This window comes from Ambystoma mexicanum, chromosome 2q, assembly GCF_040938575.1.
Source record: "Ambystoma mexicanum isolate Mex_15411 chromosome 2q, UKY_AmexF1_1, whole genome shotgun sequence".
In the NCBI taxonomy this organism is placed as follows: domain Eukaryota; kingdom Metazoa; phylum Chordata; class Amphibia; order Caudata; family Ambystomatidae; genus Ambystoma; species Ambystoma mexicanum.
Genome location: NC_090924.1, coordinates 1,027,751,016 through 1,027,775,171, shown reverse-complemented (window position 1 = coordinate 1,027,775,171; position 24,156 = coordinate 1,027,751,016). Strand labels below are relative to the sequence as shown.

At 43.2% G+C, this 24,156-nt stretch overlaps 1 protein-coding gene across 1 annotated transcript in view; it reads left to right on the top strand.

Moving 5' to 3' along the window:
• The window catches only part of FAM237B (family with sequence similarity 237 member B), a 234,247-nt gene extending 210,691 nt beyond the window's left edge, over positions 1-23,556 (top strand). The window contains exon 3 of the mRNA XM_069648366.1: positions 18,593-23,556. Coding sequence (XP_069504467.1) covers positions 18,593-18,621 — 29 coding nt within the window. The 3' untranslated portion in view covers positions 18,622-23,556. The remainder of the gene's footprint in view (positions 1-18,592) is intronic.
• The last annotated feature ends 600 nt before the right edge of the window (positions 23,557-24,156 follow it).

The following is a 24,156-nucleotide window of genomic DNA, read 5'->3' as shown; positions in this document are numbered from 1 at the left end:
GTCCACACTTACCAATATGTATTTGTTCCCTAACTTTGATGGCTCAAAGGACCCAACTATGGCCATGCCTATTTCGGAGAATGGCACATCAATTATTGGTAAATGCAGTAATGGAGCTGGAGAGGGTATCTGAAAACTGGTCTTTTGGCACAGGGCACAAGTAAGCATGATGTTTTTCACATCAGCATAAATGCCTGGCCAATGAAAACAGCTTAGTGTTTGTACCTATGTCTTGGCTGTTCCTAAGTGGCTACCCGTCAAATGGGAATGAGTGATTTCTAACACCACCCTCTTGTGGTGTTTGGATAAAATTATCTGAGATCTGGGAGTACCATCAGGACTAAGATCACCCCTATAGAGTAGTCCAGCCTTTAAGAAACAAACTGCCTGTCCTTTCTCTCTGCCCTCGTCTTCATATAACACATTAAGGAAGGCATCTACATGTAAAGGATCATTCCTTTGGAGGAATGCAAGGTCTGGAATAATTTGGCTTTCTCCCCAAGGGCTTTGGATGGTACTGCCTCTGATGTAATAGGGAGATCTGCATCTGCCTCTACAAAGCCTTTGCTCCCCCTTTTGGTCTCATCAGTGGTTTTAACTTCCTCTGGTTGGGAAACAATGTCCTCTCCAAAATCCCCATGGTTATTCTTTCCCCTGCCTTTACTTGATATGCCTCCTTTTCATTGTTCTGCATCAAGATTTTTATTTCACCTCTGTAGTCAGGTCTATGATGCCCACTAAACTGTGCAGACCATATCGTCAAGCTAGGTCTGACTTAGAGGTGAATCTGATGTAAGTGAGACTATCTGTCCACTCCATCTCTTTGTATTCTCTTTTTCATTCTTCACTAAAGACTCATCTTCTGAAATCTGATTTATAAATCTGAGTGTTTCATTTTGTCATTCTCATTTTATTGTACTGTTTTATAGACTATTTACAGTGCTTTTAGCTTAAAGCGCTTTATAAATTGCAAATAAAATACAGAAAATGCAAATACAAATAAGTGCCTGATGGGGGTATTTCGACCAGGTTGGTTGGTATTAAGACCCGATCTCCAGGCTGTATTAACTGCCCCCTACTACTATGCAAATGAAATCCTATGGATTGCTCTGTAGCTACTGATGGATCAGAAGCTCTGTACCCTTTTCAAACTTGAGGGTCCCCCAGTTTGTGTCAACTAAGCCCGGTCCCACCCCTGACACCATATGTGAATTGCCAGGAATGAGAGTCGGACACACAGGGTTCATAGTTTTGGTCAAAGACTTTTATTAAAATAGTTAGAGGTTGGGAAAGGCCTCTTGTTCCCTGCTCTTGAGGTGTTTCCCTACCTAAAACCAAAACTAGGATCTGCCAGTCTTCGATATGTCCAAAATAAAGCATCCTGTGTCCAAAGTACTATTCTGGTCCTCACATTCTAATAAAACAACTCTAAAGTGAAAAAAGACAATGGCTTTGGCCTTCAGTGGTGAATAAATGTTCAAAAAGGAAATGTGTAACTTTGACACAAACGTTCAGAAAGAATAGAGCTCCTGGTTCAAGAGGGTGTTCCCCTTCCTCTGGATTTCCCTTCTTCCTTATTTTTCTTTAGGAATTTCAGTTCCTTGAATCTCTCTTGTTCAAAAGCCCAACTAGAACAAAATTACGTGGTTTCAATCTTCACCTTGTTGGAACACCTGGTGTACTCTCCTGACAGCCTTTTTCTATCCTTTCCTGTATTTTCACAATCTTTTCCTGATGTACTTTTATCAGGACTTCTTGGCTTGTCTTTTTCCTAGACACTGTTCATCTTGACTATGCCTGGTATTCCGTCCTGCATGGGCTTTTCCACATACATATGCTCATAACTTGAATCCACCTGGTACACTCTCCTGCCAGGGTTTTCCTTTCTGGACACACTAGCGATTGCCTGGTATACTATCCTGCCAGGGCTTTTCTGACTTGGGCTTTGCTCCCACCTCCAAGCGTAATAGTTCACATTTTCTACTCTTCCATCTGCCTGGTATAATATTATGCCAGGGCTATTCTTATCTGTACTTTGTATATATTTACTCACTTCAACGTTTCTTATTGTAGTTTTGTTTTTCCCTTTAAAGCGATTCTTATCAGCTTGCTCATTTTCGTGTACTTTATTAACAAATGCTTGCCTTTGGCATAACTATCCATATGCCCTAGTGTCCCGCTTCCCTTTTGAGGACTCACCAGTTCTTTGTGGTGTTCTCTGTGTTTCCCATGGTAAACCTGCAGCAGTTGTTCGCAATGTTTTCCCTGTTCACTGCCTCAGCTTCTTGTCTTCTTTTGCGGTCACCGCTGGGCTTCTCAGTGGCATCTCTGACGTTGGTGGCATCTCTGACGTCGGCATGATGGAGGCTTCCTTGTGACAACTGCAAACACCCAGAAGTCTTCTTTTGGCTTCTCGCATCCCTGCAGTGTGTCAGCTCGCCCTCGACTCCAACATGAGTCAGTTGGCTCCACTGAGTCCTCTTGCATTTCACAGTCCCCCGATCGATACCGAGAGAGACAGCCTTCCTTTGCCAGTAGAGCACTACAGTCAGCTGTTGCCTTAATTTAAATCTCCCGGCTGCAGGTGAATTTTCAGAACAACTAGAGCATTGCTTGCGCTTGTGGCATTCATTGCTCCACATTGCTCGACTCAACTTCCTCAACTTGGTATTTTGGTGTTTATGGGAATGGAAGTCCATTCCTGATTGTTTGTATATAGAGTGCAGATCAATGTCTTCAATGATTGTCAAGGGTAAGTCAATTCTGGAAGATTTGTTGGTAGAGTTCTTGAGTTTTGAAAGGCAGACTAGATTCTGATGGTTTGCCTTCAGATTTTATAAAGAGGTGTTCAGTACTCTTCCTAGGTGGACAAGGAGAAACATGACAATATGCCATGAAGGCACTAGGCATGGACAGAGTATCTTCTGAATATCTTCTGAATAACAAGGGGGAATACCATGTCTCATCTGATGGCATAACACTCTTCCTCCCATATGATCCTCCCTCATATTGCAGCCACCAGCGTCAGGATCGGTTAGCGGCTGCCATCCCTTGGCCACACGTGGAGAGGTCACAGCTGGGAAAGGAGTGATGACACCATCGGATTCATCACAGTATCCACCAAAGTAATAGCACTTCTAATTTATTATTAATAGGATTTAATATTCTGACAATTAATTTACTCTTGTGCCTAAATTAAATGATCATCTCATCATTCGACTGCACCAATTTAGGCATCCAAAGAGAAGTAACAAAAAGAACAGTGGCATGATCATTCCACCCATCTAGAATACCCTTCCAAAACAGTGATATTATGTGAAAACACCCAGGGAACGGACCTTATTATGAATATGAGAAATGTCTAAGTATGAACAATTCAGATTTATCAGGTAATGTTTAAGATGGAAAGAAGGTGTGTCTCTAAACTTATGAATATTGAGATTAAAGTCTCCAAGAAGAATTAGTGGTGAGGAGATCTTAGTTGTCGACTCAATTAATGTTAATGAGAATCCAACTAAAACTATGGTCATATGTAAGGGGAAGTAGATAAAAAGTAGATCTAAAACGTGAGAGGATTGGCCCTGAATAATTATATTAAGGCAATAAGCCCAAAGCCGGCGGGCCATTACCACGTAAGGTAATGCCCCCTGGCCCATAGTTAATGGTAGGTAATGGCCTGTTGGTGAGGGGCTTATTGCCATTAGTACCGTGGTCCGTTAGACCGTGGTATCAGTGGTGTGTTTTTTTCAGTTGTGAGACGCATTGCAGCGGACTGGGAAATGTAGTCCATTTTCTTTTTCCATGGTGGCTATGGTAAATAAAGAAAATGGTCACCATGGAAAGGGAGTAAGGGCTACACCTAACCTCTTCTCCCTTTCCATTGCAGCCACTCCGGGAAAAAACCAGGAGCCACGGCAGAGAAGTAGAGGCTTCTGAGCCTTCTTGGCAAGGTAAGGCCTGGGCAAGGGCCAATTAACTTGCTTGTAACAAGCTCATTGACCCTCGCTGGGTACTAATTAAGAATTGCAAATTTAGTATCCTTGACCAGGGAGATAAATTAACATTTAAAATGTCTCTATAGATAAAAGCTACCCATCTCTTGCCTGTTACAGGTAATGACAAAATAGCCCAGGGGTATGGAGGCAGCACTATCTCTACCCAGAAAATCTATAAACCAGGTTTTGTTAATGACCAAGAAATCTAGCTTAAATACTAAAATAAAATAAATTGTGTACACAGAATGGGCTGGGACTAAGCAAGCATTAAGCAAGACACATTTTAAGGCCTCCAGGGCATGGAATTGTGGTATTAGCATTGCCTGTCCATATAGGACAAAAAGACAGGTCAGCGTACCAAGGGTAAAATGTTCCAAAAGGTGTGGCTGTAGCTGAATTAGCTTTCACGGTCATAATACCTAAGTTCTCTAGCTTAGAATGAAGATATCAGGTCCCAGTCGGCGTGGTAGCCATTGGGACAAAGCAATTGAAATAGCCTGAGACTTAGGAAAGTTTTTCGATTCCGGAAAAAAGGTGTTAACATCCAAAGGGTCAAAAACATCTGACATGCGCTCATTAATTTGGTGAACAGAAAGGAGCTCTTGGGGTCAGAAGCCATTTATTAAAAAAACATAGTATGATGATATGCTTCTGCACGTATTTGTAGAACACTGGCACAGCTGTTACCCAGTGATGTCTACAATTCAACCAGTATATCAGTGGCATCTATGTTTGGGAGGGGATGGGCAATATCTTGACGGGTAAGGTTAAAATATTTATTGAAAACGGCTGACACTCGATAGAATCTAAATGACATGCTCATAATGCTGAGAAGGATCAGAAAAAAAGAGAAAGAATAAGGGAGTTTGAAACCTACTTTCCAAATGTGAGACAGCAGGGTACTGTGCCACCAGCCTAACCAGACAAAAAGGCTAACCAGGCCCAGGAGTGAGTGTATTCTGCCTGCACAGTGCCTACACGTGATGTTGACGCACAGCATCACCATTTGCCTAATGGGAAAATAGTCCCGTAAACTCTGCATAGAAGACGTAGGGTTGGCTATGGTGCTAAGGTGCAGTGTACTTCAATTGTCATAAATCAAAAGGTCAGAAAACCACTAAAGGCAGAAGGAGACCTGAAGGATCATAATTAATTAATCAAAAATTAGTAAAAGTTTACAAGGCGTCTAAAACCAGTACCTAAAATGTATCGGGCAATGTAATAAAGTGCAAAGGTGCAGATGAAACTATAGTAGAAACAAGACTATCAGAACTACTCTGACAGTCCTTACTCATAGAGGAAGTCTGCCTTCTTCCAGTGTTTCCTCTAAAATGATCCTCTCTTCTTCCTTAAATTCCTCCATTTCCACCCCCACTATGGTAAATAAAGTCTTCCTATAATTCTTCTGATCCTACCCCAAATGAGTCGGGATGATTTCAAACCCAGGGAGGGAGAGAGATGGTGATCAGGACCGTGACGCGGAATATTAGGGCTAGCTGTAATTAAGTTCACTGGTAAGTAATCGTGGAATTATCACCTCATCTTCTATGCCTCCTTTCAGTCCCTACTCACAAAGCATCAAGGAAATCCAGTTATCATCTATCATCCAGCATAATTCCTAAAATAATCAGAGCATAAGCGGAAGATCCAACCTTTAACAGTCATCTACAATTGCCCAACTAGATTTAGTGGCAAGGTGTGGGGTGTGACTCTTGGAGAAATACATGCCATATAAAACACCTGACCAATAACTCACTATTCAGGTGTTTCACATGTGGCTCACCCTTGAAATGTTCAGCAATAGAGAGAAGAGAAGGAGTGGGAGATGCAGAAGAGGATGACGAAAGAAGAAAAGGGAGTACCATGCTGCTGTGCCATTTGATCCTGCATCTTTCCCTCACAGTCTCTTACGGCAAAGTTGCTTAAATGAGAGCCAGAAGTCACTGACTGGAGGAATTGCAATGCTCTTTCATCTTGCAGGGACCAGTAGTCCACTATTGCCTACTGGATAAAAATGACCCCAAATTCAGCTCCCTGCTATGTATGTGCAGACACCTTCTTCAGAATGGTTGGGCGGCCCCATGAGGCAGTTTTCCAAGAACTGAAACATTGTAGCAGGTTTCTCTTTCTAAGCAACCAGGGCAAAGGGAAATGTGAAACCTTTCATGTGTGAAGGCCTCCAAAGCATCAAAACCCTAGTGAGCAGATGGCAAATCCCAATGTGGAGTTGGGTGCTCACAGCTCTGCCTTCGAGTACACCTGCAACATAGGGAAGGAGCAGGCAGTAATGAAAGGCCCATTGCAGTTTGAGGATGCATGGATAATGCTTACCACTGCAGCACCTCTGTAAGGAAACTCCTGCTGGTATTGAAAGGGCCCCAGGTGCACTCTAGGGGAATCATGCCGCAAGGAAGCTTCTGCTTGAGCACCGCTGTAAGTACCCACGATGAGGAGTAAGTGGCAGTCAGAGACGCAAGAGCTTTTGTAGAGGAATTTCTCTAGAGTAGAGCGAGCTCTGATGCCACCAATCATCCCCCATGCCTGCAGCCCGGTCTCAATCCAGTGAAGATCCCAGCTAGACATGTGGCAGGTATCCCGCAGGATCACTAGCCCTCGAATCAGCTTGTGGGCTAGAGATCCCTCAGTCTACTCATGCCAGGACTTGCTATCATTCCTGCTAAACCCAAGCCCAAGCTAGGCTGGAGCCCTAGGAGCCATTGCATCTGATGAGGGCTACAAGTGGAGGGGAAGTCAAACTCATCTGGCTTCCACCCTGAGCAGCTAACAGGACAACAGAAAGAACAGGTGGATTATGGGTATGCCGGTCCACTATATTCCCTAGTGAAAGCAGAGCAGAATAAAAAACTAGAGAATATTTTTAAGAGGAATACTGGAGGAAGTCAGACTACCTTCATGAGTAAGGACTGGGACGAGGAAGAAGGGACATGGTGGAGAACTTCATTACGCTGAGTCCCCTGTCCCTTGTCATAGTACTTATATCCATACTGCCCTCCCAGTGAGAAGCAACAAGGTTCATGGAGCTAGTAATTTCAGGAAGTGATTGTGATTAAATAACTACGGATCTTCAGAAATACAGGGAGGGGCAGTGGCTTCTAAACTCCTTCTCAGCCCAACACTACTACTAAATCGGCAGTGATCTCAACCATAAATATCATTATCATAAAGGTGAAACAAGCACAACATGAATGGAACACCCCCTTTACTTTTTTAAGGTAGTATTTCTTTTCATGTATCAAGTGGGGTCTTAAATGTCACTAGAACCCATAGAAAAAGTCCAGGGGTACAGCACCTCTGTTAGATACCTGATTGTCTTCTTTCAGAAGCTCAACAGCATCAATCAAGGTTTTTTGGATGCTTTCCTGTGTGCCAAATAGGGTTCCAGTCGGTCGAGCTGGTTCAGCAAGATTCAGCAATGCAGTATAATTCATAAAGCGGCAGTGGATTTCAGATGCTTCGGACAAGAGGCTGTGTTCATATCCATCTGGCTCGAAGGTTTGACTGAGTCTTAATGCATGTAGAGGCAATTCGACTTCAGTTGCAAATGTCTCGGCAGGGTCCAATGATGTGATGCATTTGAGCAAGAGTCAATGTCTCATGGCTTGAAGAATTTTGCAACACGCAGGAGATGACTGGGTAGGCATGCCTCAGAGGCATTCGAAGTGTAGCGTGACAAAGGCAGCTCCGTTGGATCTTTGTAATAGCTCAAAGGCATTCAGGGCTCTCACACTAGCTTGGATTGGCTCAAATGACAGAGAGCACCAAAGACAGATTCTTGTGGTGCTTCGATTGCTGTGAGATCTTCCACTGGGTCTCTGAAGAAGGGTAAATCCTTATTCTGATTTTCCCAACCAAGATGATTGCCAGGGACACTAGCCGTGCTTGCCACTTTAGCAGGAAAAGTCCTGTGTACTGGTGTCAAGTTACAAACAGGCTTTTCCAACAGCAGGTAATTTCAAATGTTCTCATGAAGCTGTTAGAGAAAGGTCAGCATCCTCCTATCATTAAAACCCTTTTCTTCTTCCAAATTGCTGGGGACTTTGGGTAGTTTTTGACCAAACAAGGTTCAAGTGATATCTTGTAAGAAGCTTCAGGAAAATGGTTCCATGAAAAATATTCAAACAAGATTCCATTAAGGGGGTGGTCTCAACCTCTTATATGGTAAATTTGCCCTTTCCAAGCCTTCTGCAAGGGGCAAATCTTTGATGTTGTAAAAGGGTTATTTCTTGTGATGTCACTTCCCAAAGTGTCTTATCTGCAACGCGTTAGGAGGCTCTAAGGCATTATGCGTGGCCTGGGCATTTTCAAGATCATGGGACCCTTCCCCTGTGTACAGGTCCAATCCCTGGATACACTATACTTCCCTGAAATCCTGCCTGCCTGCCGGAGAGCAGAAGAACTCCAGTAATTATCTCTGTTGTGACTTCCCCATTATGCTGTAGATGTCCTTTTGAAGCTGCCAGCCCTCATCCTAAGCCTAGCAGAGGTATATCCTGCTCTTCCAAGACGGTGTCAAGTCTTCTCAGCAGATATCAAAGAGCTTCCTGGGCAGGTCCACCGTCTGTTGTGGGTGGATTTCTCAAGCCTAGACCCAAAGCACAAATAGATTCTTCTGCTGCATGGGCCAGAGGAGACCAGTTCATAATCATTATTGATATTATTCTATTTTTGTTAGCACAGATCTAGCTTTGAGAAGCAAGGGAGCACTTTACAATCATAGGCAGAAGAACATGGTGAAGGGAGAAGAGAAACAAGGGAGCAGGGAGCAGGGAGCTAACGAGGGAAGAGGAAAGTGGGCAATTAGTCAGCAAAGGATCTAAAAACAACCAGGGGAGTAACCAGTGGGGATCAGATCACTCATTCTCAGGTAGGGTCGGTAGTGAAGGGTGTATGGACCGAAGTTTTAGTAAATACATAAAATGTTCTATAACTACACTTACTGTTATACAATTATATCAGATTGGGTCTTGTTAGTTTTAATTGTATTTCCTCATATGTTGGTATATCAAACTAGGGATGGTTTTATATTTAACCAAAGCTCTGCCACCAGAATTGAAGATATGCAGGTAATATATTTTGATCATGGGTGCCCACTGTCAAAGGCATCCCACAGCTGTTTTAATGAATTTCATTCCATCAGGCTGTTTTCATGGAAGGCATATGTCACTCTATAGCTGTCATATTTCCAAAACATATTGCACCTGCTGGCATGTCAGTAGATAGGGCCCAACAAAGCACTTTTTTAGCACAGAGCATTGGAATGTGAGGCCTGTTCATCAGAGCTCACTTTCTGAGAAAGAAAAACAGCATAATTTTACATAGCAAAAACCAAACAGTTCAGTATTGTACATCCTCACAGATGACATTCTTCACGTGACCAGAAGAGCTCTGTGGCTTCTCGTGCACCAGGTTGCAGCAGCCATTTCAACCCTGTCCACAGTGTGAACCTCTCCCTGGGTAAAACTGGGTGCTTTTACTTTACATGGCTTCCCTGGGTTTTCACTCTGTAGTTCCCTCGTTGTTGCATTGTGTTCTTGAGGTCAAACCCTCTTCACCTCACTCCCTCCCCCAGCCTGCCCATGCTGCTGTGATTGATCATGTGGGACACATGACCAGAAGAGCTCTGTGCCTGGAAAGATATCTTTTTGTGCACTAAGATCGCATCAGTCAATTCAACCCTGCCTGCAGCGTGAACCTCTGCCTGGGTAAGACTGGGTGCTTTTACTTTACATGGCTTCCCTGGGTTTTCACTCTGAGGTTCCCTTGTTGCCTCATGGTGTTCCCGAGGTCAAGTCTACTCCACCTCCCTCCACTCCGCAGCCGCCCATACTACTGTGATTGGTCATGTGGTACACATGACTAGAAGAGCTCAGTGCTATTTCGGAGGCTCCCACAGGGCAGCCTTTCCCAGGAGCTGTCTAAGGGCCACAAGGCAAAGTACAACTCCCTTTTCATGCAGGCTGCCCCGGCAAAGCTCCAAAACGGTCTGCATTCTTCAGGTAAGAGACAACGACAATGACATTTACTTCTTTTATGTAATGTTAAGCGCAGAGTTTAGCAGTCTTTGCAGGAGACCCCAGGCTGCCTCTCTCTCTGTGATCCATTCAGCTGCCTACCATTTTGTGGGAGGACCTACAAAAACTCACCCAGCACCGCAGAGCGGTCGCAGAGTTCAAGCAGAGTTGAGCAGTCTTTGCAGGAGACCCCAGGCTGCCTCTCTCTCTGTGCTCCATTCAGCTGCCTACCATTTTCTGGGAGGACCTACAAAAACTCACCCAGCACTGCGGAGCGGTCGCGGAGTTCGAGCAGAGTTGAGCAGTCTTTGGAGGAGACCCCAGGCTGCCTCTCTCTCTGTGCTCCATTCAGCTGCCTACCATTTGCTGGGAGGACCTACAAAAACTCACCCAGCACCGCGGAGCGGTTGCAGAGTTCAAGCAGAGTTGAGCAGTCTTTGCAGTCCTTGTCAGGACTGGAAGGCTGCTAGAAGATGAATCTGCAATGTTCGCAAGTGGAACCAGCAAAGGAGGCCGAGGATGCTGAAAAAAGATGCCTAAGAAGCTCGCGTCTGACATCCCAAACATTCGCCCATCTGCCTCCAAATCAAAACGCCAGATCACGCCTGCCAGGCCTATCAAACACTGACTTGAAGTCCCCCTCACAAAGTTCACCGCACCCATTGGGAACATGTATGACACCACTAGCTTCGAAACAACGGACAAAGAAACATCATTAGGCGAGGGCTGCCAAAGCAAGCAGTTGTTGCGACCAGCCCGCAAGGCAAAGTCGCAAAATCCCAACAGCCAGGCGCAAAGCGAAGCACGCTGTGGCATAGCGCCAAAGGACTCAACGGTAGAGTCAGCCCCACAACAATGCCCATCTGTTAGCAGCAGCCCAGTGCAGCATGTCGAAGGAGAGGCTGCGAGGGTCCATGCTCTATCTGGTGAAGCAAATGTCTGCAAGCCGACCCACAGCACAAAACAAAGCTCCAGAGGCGCCCAAGCAACCTCACCTGAAAGAAGCAACAAAGCGGAGCCAGCGAGGGTGCCACACCAAGCCGACGCAGAGCTCCGTCATATGGAAAAGTTGACAGGCCAGCCTCGCGACTGTGAGGAGTTGGAGTGGGAGTGGCAGCCTCGAGTCTTGCTGGTCCCGTTGGTCACGGAGGGGCCGGCTAGCTGTGGGGCCATGTGGGACACAGTTGTGGCACAGGTCCACGCAGCGAAAAGTGAAGGGGAGGCGGAGCCCTGCTCAGGCTGGGCTGAGCACCACATGCCTTCTCCGCTCCAGAGCCCCCGCCCAACAAACAAAAAAGTTCCTGGGACATACTGGATCAAAATCCCACAAAATGACATCTATAAACAGTTCGCTAGAAAAAAGAAAAGCACAAAAAAACGAAAACAACGCAAACTCAAGCATGATCCAACAAAAGAAGTCTTGCTAAAAACAACATTCTGCAACTCTTTGAAAGACTTTTTCTCAAGGCAAGTCAAAAGAAAACATGAAGTCTTCAAGGAATTAACAGATGATGAGATACTAGAGGCACTAATAGACCCTGTGCCAGCACCGAAAGCGTGCAAAACAGTCTTCAAAAACACTGAACACACAAAAAACCTGACCGAAAGCATAGAGCTTGGCAGCCACCTCAGAAAAAATATCAACAGATCCTCTTCTGAAACATCTGCGCCAACCAACATAACCCAGCCGGATCCATCAGTACCGCAGGACACGATGCCAGTAGCTCAACCGCCGCCCATCACCGATCCTCCACCCCAGGAAGAACTCACGACGCCCCCAGAGGGGACATCTCCTGCTCAAGCAAAAACAAATGAAACGGAGAAAGAGCAAATTATCATCCCGCAGCATCTGCCCTCGCTGGCTCCCCCACTCAAGGAAGATTTTCGAAAGGACAAGGACCAACCCCATGGTCACCCTGTTCTCGAACCAGAAGATGACTGGCAGAGCCCGACAACGCCAAGGCCCTCGAGAACAAGCTCCTCAATGAGGGTCCAAAGAGAAAACCACCTTGCACACAACCAGCCGTCAGGAAGACTAAGACCAGAACAAACCCAAACCACGCCAGCAAGACACTGCCGGAAAAGTTACCCGACTCCAATCGAAACTCCTTCAAGAAAGCCTGACATGATGACCATAATGTCGGCCATAACAATAGCTCTCGCGCCTTTCACAAAACTCTATGACGCACTCAACGATACGCTAAAGGACCACACAACCCTAATTTCACTAATGCACACAAAACTAATCTACCTAAAAGGCTTCATCATGGCCAAAGAACAAGAGGCAAAAACCAAAAGTCAGAACCCCAGAACCGAAAGAGGAGAAAAGAAACACCAGTCAACTACAGAACCCAAACAGAGCTGTCGCCAAGCCCTCCGCTCTTTAGTTTCTGCAGCAAATTACAAGATGGACCAATAACAAAGAAAAACCCAGAAAGTAAAGAAAAAGAAACACATAAGAAACAAAAAACGGTCAACCAAGACTGCATAACCATAGGATCACCGCCAAAGATTGGTTCCTCTCACAGGACCCAGCAGGCCCAAAAGAACATCCCAGTGGAACAAAAAAACAAACCAACCAAAGAAACAGAACGGCCAACTGCAAGGAAGGCAGGCGCAGCGAAGACTCAACTCACCAACCCGTTTTTTTTTCGCTCAACAACGAACAAGCGCACTGCCAACTCAAACACAAAACTCCCCACGATCAACAGAAGACTTCATGGCAGACAAAACCTCAATGAACCTCACCATGCACTCGACGCCTGATCCAGATGCAAAAAAGGACACAGTAATCAACATAGAATCCATGCCAACAAAATTGAACTGGGAAATGCCACCAAAAAAACGAAGACGAAACAGCTCAACGCCACAATTTTCAAACTCGAGAGAGTGCTCAAGATACCCAAAAGGGCCTGCCACCTTGTACCAACATAACACAGGCACCCCAGCTCATCAACCAAGAAAAGCTGCACACCCAGACAACAGACAAGATGTCAAAAGCAAAGATAATAACCGGCCTGAAAGAAACACTCCAAATAGATCCAAGGAAAGAGTGCCCACTCGCAGACGCACAAGTCGTTCCCTATCAAGACAAAAAGTCATTTCGGCCAGACTCAGAAAAACGTGAATCTCTCAAGTGCAAAAGAAGAAAAGACATCAAACAAACATTTTTAAAATGGAACAAACAGACCAAAACTTTGAAGCAGTAACTCTAAACAGAGGGACGCTAATGAAGATCTTTAGAAACATCAGGACCCTCAAACATCTGAGACCAGAGGACATTACCCTCGTAGAACCATACCACAAAGTAAAGCTAAATCCTATATACACATAAAAGAAACAGTAGTAATAAATCAGTCCAAAGAGACCAACGAGGACCTACGACAAAGAGGCTACTTCCTCACGGAGCATCAGGCGGACCCCCAAATCACTGACCAGCAGACTCCTCACATTCCAGATCGCTTCCAGTCGACTCATTACAGGTCGAAAACCGAGGTAAACCATAGCCCGGAAAATAACCATTGTAACTCACACTGTCTCCCCTCTAGATTTGAACCCTCAGACAAGAAAAGAAAGGAACAAACCCTGAAACAGGGCGGTAAAGAAAAGGAAAACGACAACACAGATAAAGAAAAAAAACACGAAATGGTTCAAATGACAAAAGGCCCACCTGAAGCAAAAGAACAGACAAAGCAAATCGGCCTCTCCTTCGCGCCAATAAAACAACTATGGGGATGGCTACCTAAAACAACCTCAGACCCATCCACCAAATAGCAACGACCAACGAGAGCGGAAAAGGAAACACCTCCGGAAAAAACTATAGGACTGCCCTTGACCCCGTCAACATTGAAAATGGCCTGGTGGAACACACAAGGGTTCAAACACTTAATGAGAACAGGAAAAACAAACCTCTGAGACTTTGACATTTTAGCACTAGAAGAGACCTGGCTCACAGCCACGCCGGCTATGGACGGATACGAAATAACAGTCTCCCCAGCCTTAAGAGGTACGATAGGCTGCCCTTCAGCTGGTCTTCTGATCGCAGTCCAGTCAGGCAGCGGTTTGTCAATAGAAAAGCAACTATCCGCCTCGCAGAGCCATTTATCGGTACTGGTGAGGTGGGCTCGTCAAAACCAAAAGACAAACAAAATTTGGAAAACCCCAATCGCAATAATAACAACCTATTGGAACCCTGACAAAATCCAAGATGACACATTTCTACGAATAATTGAGTCGGAAATAGACGAGATACAAGCAAACTCCGAGACCACGCTAATAGTCATCTATGGAGATCTAAATGCCAAATGCCCGAGCACAAATCCTTACACGTCAACAACCAATACCACCCCCCGAGGAGACTCAAGAGGTCAGCAATGGTTAAAACTAATGGACTCAAGAAACATCCACAACACTGCTCAGCTCTCATTATCAAAACTCCAAATCCCAATTTGGGAACGAGCTATTCAAACGGCAACAATTGACTACATATTCGCCTCCGAAGAAATGTTAAACCTCATAACCTCGTTCAAGGTTCTACGAACAGAGGCAAGCGACCACAATATTCTACAAATAACATGGTCCACACAACATCTTGAAAAGTCCACAATGAATGAAGAGGTGGGAGTGTCAAATCAAGGGAACCGTCTAAGACTCCCAGCAGAAAGGATAGCCGATTTGACATCCAACTACAAAAAGAAACTTGAAAAAAGACCTGACAGGACTGCAATCGACTATCAACCCCTCTTGATCCAGTATCAGGCGAAACCCCCAAAGCACCAGAAAAAAGGCAGACATCAAGGCTTCCACCAGTATGATCAATTACTTGTAGAGAGGCGCGGCGCAATCACAAAATTAAAGCATCAGGCATCAAAATCCAGATCAGTCTCCAACAAAAAAAGACTGAAAGAAGAAGTAAAAAACTATAGATCCTGGCTGAAATCTCACCGCCTGAAACGTTATCAGCATGACTCGGAGGAGCTGCTCAAAAAGGTCATGGGAAGAAATTCCAAGGAATTTTGGTCGCTCATAAAAACGGTGGACAGGAAACAAGACCACACACAATCCTACACGGTGAGCGAAGAAAGATGGAAGAGACACTTTTCTTCCCTATTGCAATCTCCTCAAGGATCTCGTGCACCGAACATTTCCATTGGTTCCTCGGCCTTGGAAGATCTCTCTAACGTCGAAGACATAGGAGGAGCAATTCATAAATTAAAGTCAAGTCGAGCGCCTGGCCCAGACGGAATAACAAATATCGACTTGGAAAGCAATCTTAAAGAATGGGCTGAGTTCATCAGTCTCGTCTTTGAAGCATCAACAAGCACAAAGACTATACCTCGATCTTGGACAACGGCGACAGTGGTGCCAATCTTTAAAAAGGGAGACAGATCCGACCCCAGCAACTATCGTCTGATAGCATTGCTGGACACAATCGGGAAAATCTACGGCTCACTGTTATTAAAGGGATTCCAAAGATGGGATAAAAACTCACCCAGTTGGCACCCATTCCAAGCGGGCTTCATGAAGAACATCCGATCATCAGTAAACATTATGCTTTTGAACATCATAAAGAACAAAACCCGCGCACAACAATCCAATGTCTTCATAGCCTTTGTCGACCTAACACAGGCTTTTGACAAGATTGATTGTGCCCTACTATGGTCCAAACTGGAAGACTGGAAATGCCCAAACCAACTCTTGGAACCCATAAAAGCACTTCACCGGGAAACATCAATGAGAGTGAAGCTAAATCAAATCGGAGGTCTATCAGAAGAAATCGTAATCAGCAGAGGCGTGAAGCAAGGATGCCCTTTAGCGCCAGCACTTTTTACAGCATTCCTCGGCGAATACAAAAACTCTGGCAAAGAGCTCAGAACCTTCGCACCGAAACTGGGGGAAACGCCAGCCCCAAGGCTCCTCTATGCAGACGACATCATCCTCCTCGATCAAACCCCTATCGGGCTGCAACGTCAAATAAAAAACCTAGCCAGTTATATTTCAAAGAACAACCTTGAAATAAGCATAGAAAAAACAAAAATCTTGATTCTTGAAAAAACAGCAGCTTGGAAGAAAATACATCACTGGAACGTCGAGAACATTAAAAGCGAAGTTGTAAAGGACTTCAGATACCTAGGAGTGATGATTGACAGCACGGGAATGAGGCAAAAATGTAGAACAATCTGTGGGAAAAACCAGGAAACTTGCTGCTCACGAACCATAGACAGGAAATGTGGTCGCTTCTCGTTGTTTCAGCCAATAAAGTTCTTCAAAGCCAAAGTGGTCCCTTCCTTGACATATGGAGGAGAAGCTTTCCTCAAAATTCCATCGGGCATCTGGGACAAGCTGGAGGGTCACTTTTGGAGAGAAGTGATGCGCCTTCCTAAATCAACAGCCATTGCGGGAATCAGAAGAGAACTAGGACTATCCTCAATGAACGCGACAGTAGACGTGAACAAAATGGCACTATACAGAAAAGTAATCATCCCGGAAGCTCCTCCACAATACAAACTGATCGAACAAGAAATTCAAAAGGGCCAATGCAAATCACTATCAGCCTGGGCAGCAGAAAAAGAAAACACCCTGGAAGAAATTGGCTGTACCAAAGAAGACCTATTCTTAAATCCAACTAAAGTCAAGAAGAAGATGGACGCACGCGATTGGATACTCACGCAAGACAAATCAGAATCTAATAAACTTCTTGCCCACCTCCCGCAGCAAAGCAAAAAACTAAACGACACTGCTTCAGTTATCAGAAGATTTCCAGACAAAGGTCTAAGGCAAACCGTCATAAGGGCAAGATTAAACCTCCTGCCAACAAACGAAATAATAGCAGTAAGAGGTCTATCTAATTCCAGCATCTGTAGATTACGCAATGACTCCACACAAATTGAAACAGTACGCCACATTCTGACAAAATGCCTGAAAACTTTCGCCCTGAGGACAGCTTACCTAATCCCGCTTCTGAAGCCGTTCGACCTGCGAGAAGAAGAAACCTGGTGGAACTGACTCATAAGCGGGAACAAAACCAGTTGGACAATCGCAGCAGTCAAGATTCTTGAAGCGGCCCTGGCAGAATGTCTCAAAGCAGAAACGCCACCAGAGAGCCAGGCAGAGGATCAACTACCTTTAACACCTGACAGATAAACGGACTCATCCACAGAACGACGACGACTCAGAAGCGAAGATTCGCTCTCTCTCTCATCACTTTTGTAAAATCAAAGAAAACTTGATAAACACAAATAAATAAAAAAATTAAAAAAATTACATAGCTGAAGTTAAGGATTTTGAAGGTCGTGGCTTATTAAGATATACCCACTGTTCTCAACTTAGTCACACATCTAGTCCATATCCGCTGACTGAATTCAGTGCAAATTTAGAGCATAGCCACTATTCTTGCTGCACTCCAAAGCTAGCAAATGTATTGCACGCAGAAGAATCTATGAGGGTAGCCAAAGTATTGCAGTTAGATGAATTTTGAAGGTAGCCAATATATTGCACTCAGAATAATTTTCAATATAACCAATGTATTGCACTTAGAATAATTTGAGGGTAGCCAATGTATTGCAGTTAGATGAATTGTGAAGGTAGTAAATGTATTGCACTCAGAAGGATTTTGAGGATAGCCAATGTATTGCACTGAATTGTGAAGGTAGCAAATGTATTGCACTCAGAATGATTTTGAGTATAGCCAGTGTATAGCAGTTAGATGAATTGTGAAGGTAGCCAATGTATTGCACTCATAAGGATTTTGAGGCTAGCCAATGTATTGCAGTTATATGAATTGTGAGGTAGCCAATGCGTTGCACTCAGAATAATTTTGAGGACAGTCAATGTATTGCACTTAGAAGAACTTTGAATTTAACCAGTGTACAAATACAAACCACCCCAGCTCCTGATCCCCGCTCGCATAGCGCCCCTCCCACTCCCCCCTCCCAAGTACCACACACACCCTATGGGCCAGCCATATTACACATGAAACAGACAAAACACACTTCCAACATAACAAACATTTGCATACAACAATTCCAGACACTGGGCCTTACCCCTCCGGATCCAACAAACCAGAGCACACAAAAAAGCTCACTTATAAAACCAACATGTACAGACGTCAGTTTCTCCTGGTTCTGCAAGCATAAACAGAAGAGCACAGCCTCTATCCTGTCACTCTTCCCTCACTAACCCACCCCACCCTCTTCCTTACAGAGCCACATGCATGCCTGGAGACCATGTTAATGGTAAAGGCGCACGTTATAAGTCAACTTAACATAACATATACAGAGGTCCAGTTTTTTTAGAGGTACGAGAGGTGGAGCCATGAACCAGGGGCTGTAATCAAAGAATCACGCTAGGAATATGTGTCTTTCACCACGTCAGAAAACCACCTTTTGAGAGTCCTGTGGCAATGGACAGGAAACTCATTGCCATTCGTAATCGCGGCATTCGATGGGCAATACATTTACATGAATAACTGATCAAGCACTTGATCCCAAAATTGACTGTTTGTGCCATCCAGTAAAATTGTTAATATCCATATAACGCTGTGCTTCTTTTTGTTTTGTTTTGAAGGCTTTGAATTCACAAAAGAACAATTTTAAGTCGGCATAACAAGAAAACGTCAGCGAGTTAAAAACCCATGGGAAAAGAGACTGCCTGCGGTTTTTTATTGAACATTGTCCTCTGGGTGGATTTACGAAAACACTGCTCTGTCAGTCACACTTATACCTTGTGCAGTACTTCATCATAGCTGTAGTTATACCGTCCCCTCCACTGCCTACCGAGGTTGCCTTTTACAGCAGCTGTCAGTGTGATTCTGTTCTCTGCATCTAACCTGAGTCACCATCAGCGTTCACGGCCAATTCGAATGAAGAATAAAACATTCTGTGATTTCAAGATAATGAAAACTTCACAAGCAAAATTTCAGAAGTTGCACTGTATGGTAGCAACCAACCATATTTTATATGTGTGATCAAAATGTCAGAACACCTTTCCGGATGATGGCGTGCATATTGAACTCCCATTGACAGCTCTGTGAATAAAGTGCCAATGTCATTATGTAGAGACGGAAAATGGGCATGAGAAATAACATTGTGCATTTCCTGGAATTAAAGTTTGTATTTTACCACTGCTTAATCTGTTAAATATTGATTAAAATATTTTTTCTATTTTAAAGAAACACGTGTTCTATAGCTGTTGCTAAAGCCAGGCCAAACTACCAATCTAGTTCAGCTGTATTGGTGATGACGCCGTTGTGACATAGACCATTTCAGAATATAACGTTCCCATTTTGAACTGATTTTACTACCAGTCTTATCTGTTAGTGTTAGTGCTTCTGTAATTGTGTACAATGAACTGAGAGTGAAATATGACACAATGCTAAATGCTGATGATCTGTTCTCAGGGCAGTTCACAGCGATATACACAATTCTGTAGAAAAGTATTGTATATCACGCGATGCAGATTACAGTAGCATTCAGACAGGATTTTTTTTTACCCCAATTCACTATATGATTTTTAAATTTGCTAAAAAGACATGGGTTTTAGACGTGTGTGGAAGCATGCCATGAAAAAATCCAGCACGTCGCCATCTGCCTGCCACACTACATCTGTGTCCAACAGAAAACTGTGTGCCCGGCAGTGTGCTCCCTGCAAATATTTAAACTATTCCTTGTCATGACAAACATTCGTGCAAATACTGTGCCAGGAGATCATGCAAAGGGAGATGCACAGTGCATAGGGGGGATTTCTGATGCTTTAATACATTTCTTTTAAGTGGAACAGAAGTTTCATGAACCACTGCTGTCCCACTTGCATTTCTATCCCTCAAACAGGGATAGATTTGCTTTTCTTGAGTCATTTCACACTGAAAGACTCTTTAAGAGAACAGCCAATCATACTTTGGAGTAGGGAGCACATCCAAAACTAATGGATGCGAACGGTATGGCCAGAACATAATATACAGTGGTGCACAACCCCCACCCCCAATATGCAGTCACCATTGTAAATAAGGCAACATGTACACCTCTTGAAATTGCGCAAGGGAATAAAAGTTCATCCTCTGCATTAATTTTTGCTTGCATGAATTAGAATCATGACCGTAATGTCTATTACTTTTTATCTGGCACTTTGATTTCTATTAGTGGAAAATAAAGTATTATATTAATTGCCCTCTCTCTCCTTACAAGCCCTGAACTTGTGCACCCATTCGTATTTTCCTATTGAAGTCTGAGCAAACCTGTGGATGCCCGCAGGATTTTTCTTGAGCTCTAACCTATATTCGAATTGTATTGCTCGGGAAGAGTCTTGCAGTGGTTTGAGATGGGCCCTTAGCAGAGGCGTTGCTAGGGGGAGCAGAAGGGGCTATAGCCCTGGGTCATTTAGTTGTATCCCTGGATAGAAGCCCAGGAGCTACACCCAAAAGGCTAGCTAGTCCTGTGTCCGGACAGTCTCAACATTAGCATAGCCCTGGACCTAATCCAGACCTAGCAACACCCCTGGCACTTTGACTCCCTCAACATTCCTAGAGAATTTCGTGTGACCCACCAAAAGGCTTTCAATTCTCAATCTGTAAAACACTTACCTTGGATAACCAATAAAGATATCCAATAAAGCAATATTTATCTCACAACTGAAGTGGGCTCATGTAAAGGAGGAGTATCAAACTCAGTTGGACAGGGGGCTGGTTTGGATTCAAAAGCACGTGTCATTGTCAGTCAAAATTATAAGCGTCATACAGAGTAGTGGTCGGCTGTTTTTTAAAGCAGTTAGTGCAAGCACACCAAGCTAGCCTGAAACCCCCTCGTGTAGAAAGGACTTTTCTACCTAGAAACCTTTATGAATAGTTGAAAAGGGTGCATTTTACAGCATCCAATCAAGAGAAATTGTATAAAAGCCACAGGATTCAAAAATCGTTCCTGTAGGGGGACTGATGAAATACTGGAATATTTAGGAGGCCAGAATATACACAGTGTGCATAGGCACTTTACCATAGGAAATTATGAATGAGTCCATCAGAAAATCATACGCCATATAGAATCAGTGGATGTATAGCAGAAAAAAAACATATTTATGCCAAATCATCACTGAAGAAGGAATTACTGCATTTGTCAATACTACAGTGGGGAAAATGTCTCGAGAAATATTAAATGGTGTGGAAGAGCAGGGTCTCAAAATGCAACTTTAATTTAACTTTTGTGATGCAAGGTTACGATTTAAGTGTTGTCATGCAAGATAACCTTGTTAAACCCTTTTTAAAGTATGGATGCAAATGACGATGCAGCTGCAACAATGCACTAGACACTGAAAAAAATAGGAGCTGGTACTTTAATAATGATTGTAGATTCAACTTTGTTTCATATGTTGAACAGGTTTCAGGGGTGGCATCCTTGTAATGATATGTTTAAGGCACCAAAGATGTTTCATAAAGCATTTTTGTCTGGTTGTGATCACATTTATTACCTTCTGACTTCATAAATGTTGCTATATTCTTAATGGGCGGATGCACAAACAAACACTATTTGGCTTTTGCTTAAAATAATGTAGTTGTTCGATGGTAAGATGACTGTTTATTTTCATGTCATTTTATAGTTGGTTAGATGTTCACTAGTCCTGTCCTTTTTGGCTTTTCTGATTTTTGTTGGGTGGTTCTACATGTAGAAATATTTTGGGATTGATTTATTGATTTCGCTAGGGTGGCATAACATTCCTGAAGTGCAATCCCACCCCTCAATCTGAGTATGAAAAACAGATAGTGTATTTATCAAACTGGACATTTATTTAAAAGAATTGAGGTCAATCTAACAAAAGTGGTCCCCAGCTTCATACCAAGAAACTCACTACAATGTTATAGGTACAAAAAACATTGGTCAGTAGCACAAGATTTTCCTGCCTACTTGAATCTCACTAATATAATTCATAGAAGCAGTAATTTCCTTAATCAATTCTAGGTATATATTATACTCTAAAAGATACTATCCATTTTAAATATGCTGCTTCTATAATTGCTCCTATCTAATCAACAAAGTATACTTCAATGATAGCATTGTTGCTTATCGGTCAGTGTGTGTACAGATTGATATAAAATCATTTCAAAACTTTTTCAAAAAATGCTTGATTTTCTCCAGTATCCAAACAAGTATGGTATCAGATAATAGTTACTTGAAGAGTGGACATTTATGAATATATATTCTTTCTGCTTAATCCCCCTATATCAGTGTGGGGTTTTGAATGTATTGACTAGGTGCAAGTTATATAGACGTAGGCAAACAAGTTGCATATGGCTCCCACCGGTTTGGATTAGGCAAACAATATTCTCAAGGCATTGTGCACTCACCTCTGAACATATGTATGTAACTTTCAATCTATATATCTGTGCAACTTTCAATCTATATATGTGTGCAACTTTCAATCAGATATGTGGGCACTGCTTTCACTGTAAATGTGTGAAGATCTCCATCTATTCCTTATTCATTTGCCTTCTGATCTGCAGGTTTTGACTTGGAGAGTAATTTTCTCAAGTAAAAGGTACCATATCAAAGCACCCTTGACCTTTCACTTTACACATAGTTCTGTCTGTGCATTCAAGGATAAGGGACTGCATGGGTTTAACACCTAGCATGATTACCCATGAATAGAATGAATTCCTTCTGCTAATTTCGATTGTGCAAACATATAATGTATGGCTAGACCCAGCCGCACATTTGCATTACGTCACATTTGGCAATAGTATGTCATGCTAGTACTATGGCCCGAGTAATTATATATCGACATGAGACTCTATTTTAACTTGGTATAATTCTACAAAAACAATATGCTTTCAAGTGTACAAAATACTGTCAGTTTTAAGTTGCACATCTCAATACAAAAATGCATTACATCTTACTGTGTACTCAATGTAAATGGGAGACACAGATAATTATATTTAACACTGCACCTGCATCTTTGTCACATTAGCATGTCCCTTGGCTCCCAGCCTTCTAATCCCCTGATTTACCATGGGAAGTCTATAGGGACAATTTGGAGTTAAAGTGGGGTTTCTAATTACTTTGTAATTGTGACTTCTCATTTTGGGTCAAAGCTTAGACCCCCACTCTGGATCTGCTGCCTCAACAAGTTCATTTTCAGATGGCTGCCTGGAACCAAGGCTGTGCTTGGAAACAGTCATCCAGTCAACAGTCATTCAAACCAGTTCCCCGCCCTCTCCATCTCTAGTTCTATGCAAGAAGTGTTATTTGATATTCATCTCCCATATTAAATATATGAATACATCTCCCAATTCTGTGTACAATCTATTTTATAAACCTTGGCTCCTCTCCAATCTTGTCACGGAGATGTAGCTTCCACCAGTCTCATGACCTAGAAGCAAAAGGAGTCATCACTTTTAAACTCATGAAGACGTCCTTCTCTTATGTGGAATAACTCTGGATGTGAATGTGTAGGTTTAATGAAATTAAAACTACAAAAACACCTAGGGCTCAACTGTAAACCGTATTGGTTAATGTTGCATTCCTGCTGTTAAAGATATAACATTTTAACACACAAAAACAGATCTTGGAGAAGCATTCTGAAAGAGATAGTACTCATATCTAATTCACAAAACTCATTAAGACTGTCCCTAATAGGAAGAACACCCTAACCCTGTTGGGCAAAGCTCTCCCTAGGAGGCCAGTGGTGTGCCGCCTATCTGATAGGGATAGCGAGAGGACTCTCCCTCGTCAGCTAATATACACATATGCCTATTACATTTACTGGAAAGACCAAAAAGAAGTATAGGTTGAAACAGTGAACATTAGATATTATCTCAGCTGTGTGTTATGAAAGGCTCCTACTACCTGGAATTTCTGTACAAGTTTAATCCCCAATTGGGTAGTGGCCTTTCACACATCAGACCTTGTTCTGGAATACTTAAAACATAAAACCCTCAAAGAAAGGGAAAGCCTAGTGGCCAGAAGCCTGTCTAGGACATGAAGTTAGTCTGGCGTGTTCAAACTCTATTGTATAAACATCATCATGTTCATGAGAAGACTCATGAACTTATGGTTGATCGGTTTCGATGACTACTGTAATTCGGGTAATCTTCTTCAGGACCTACATTTCTTCTGTGATAGGCTTCCCTCCATCAATAGTCCACGGTG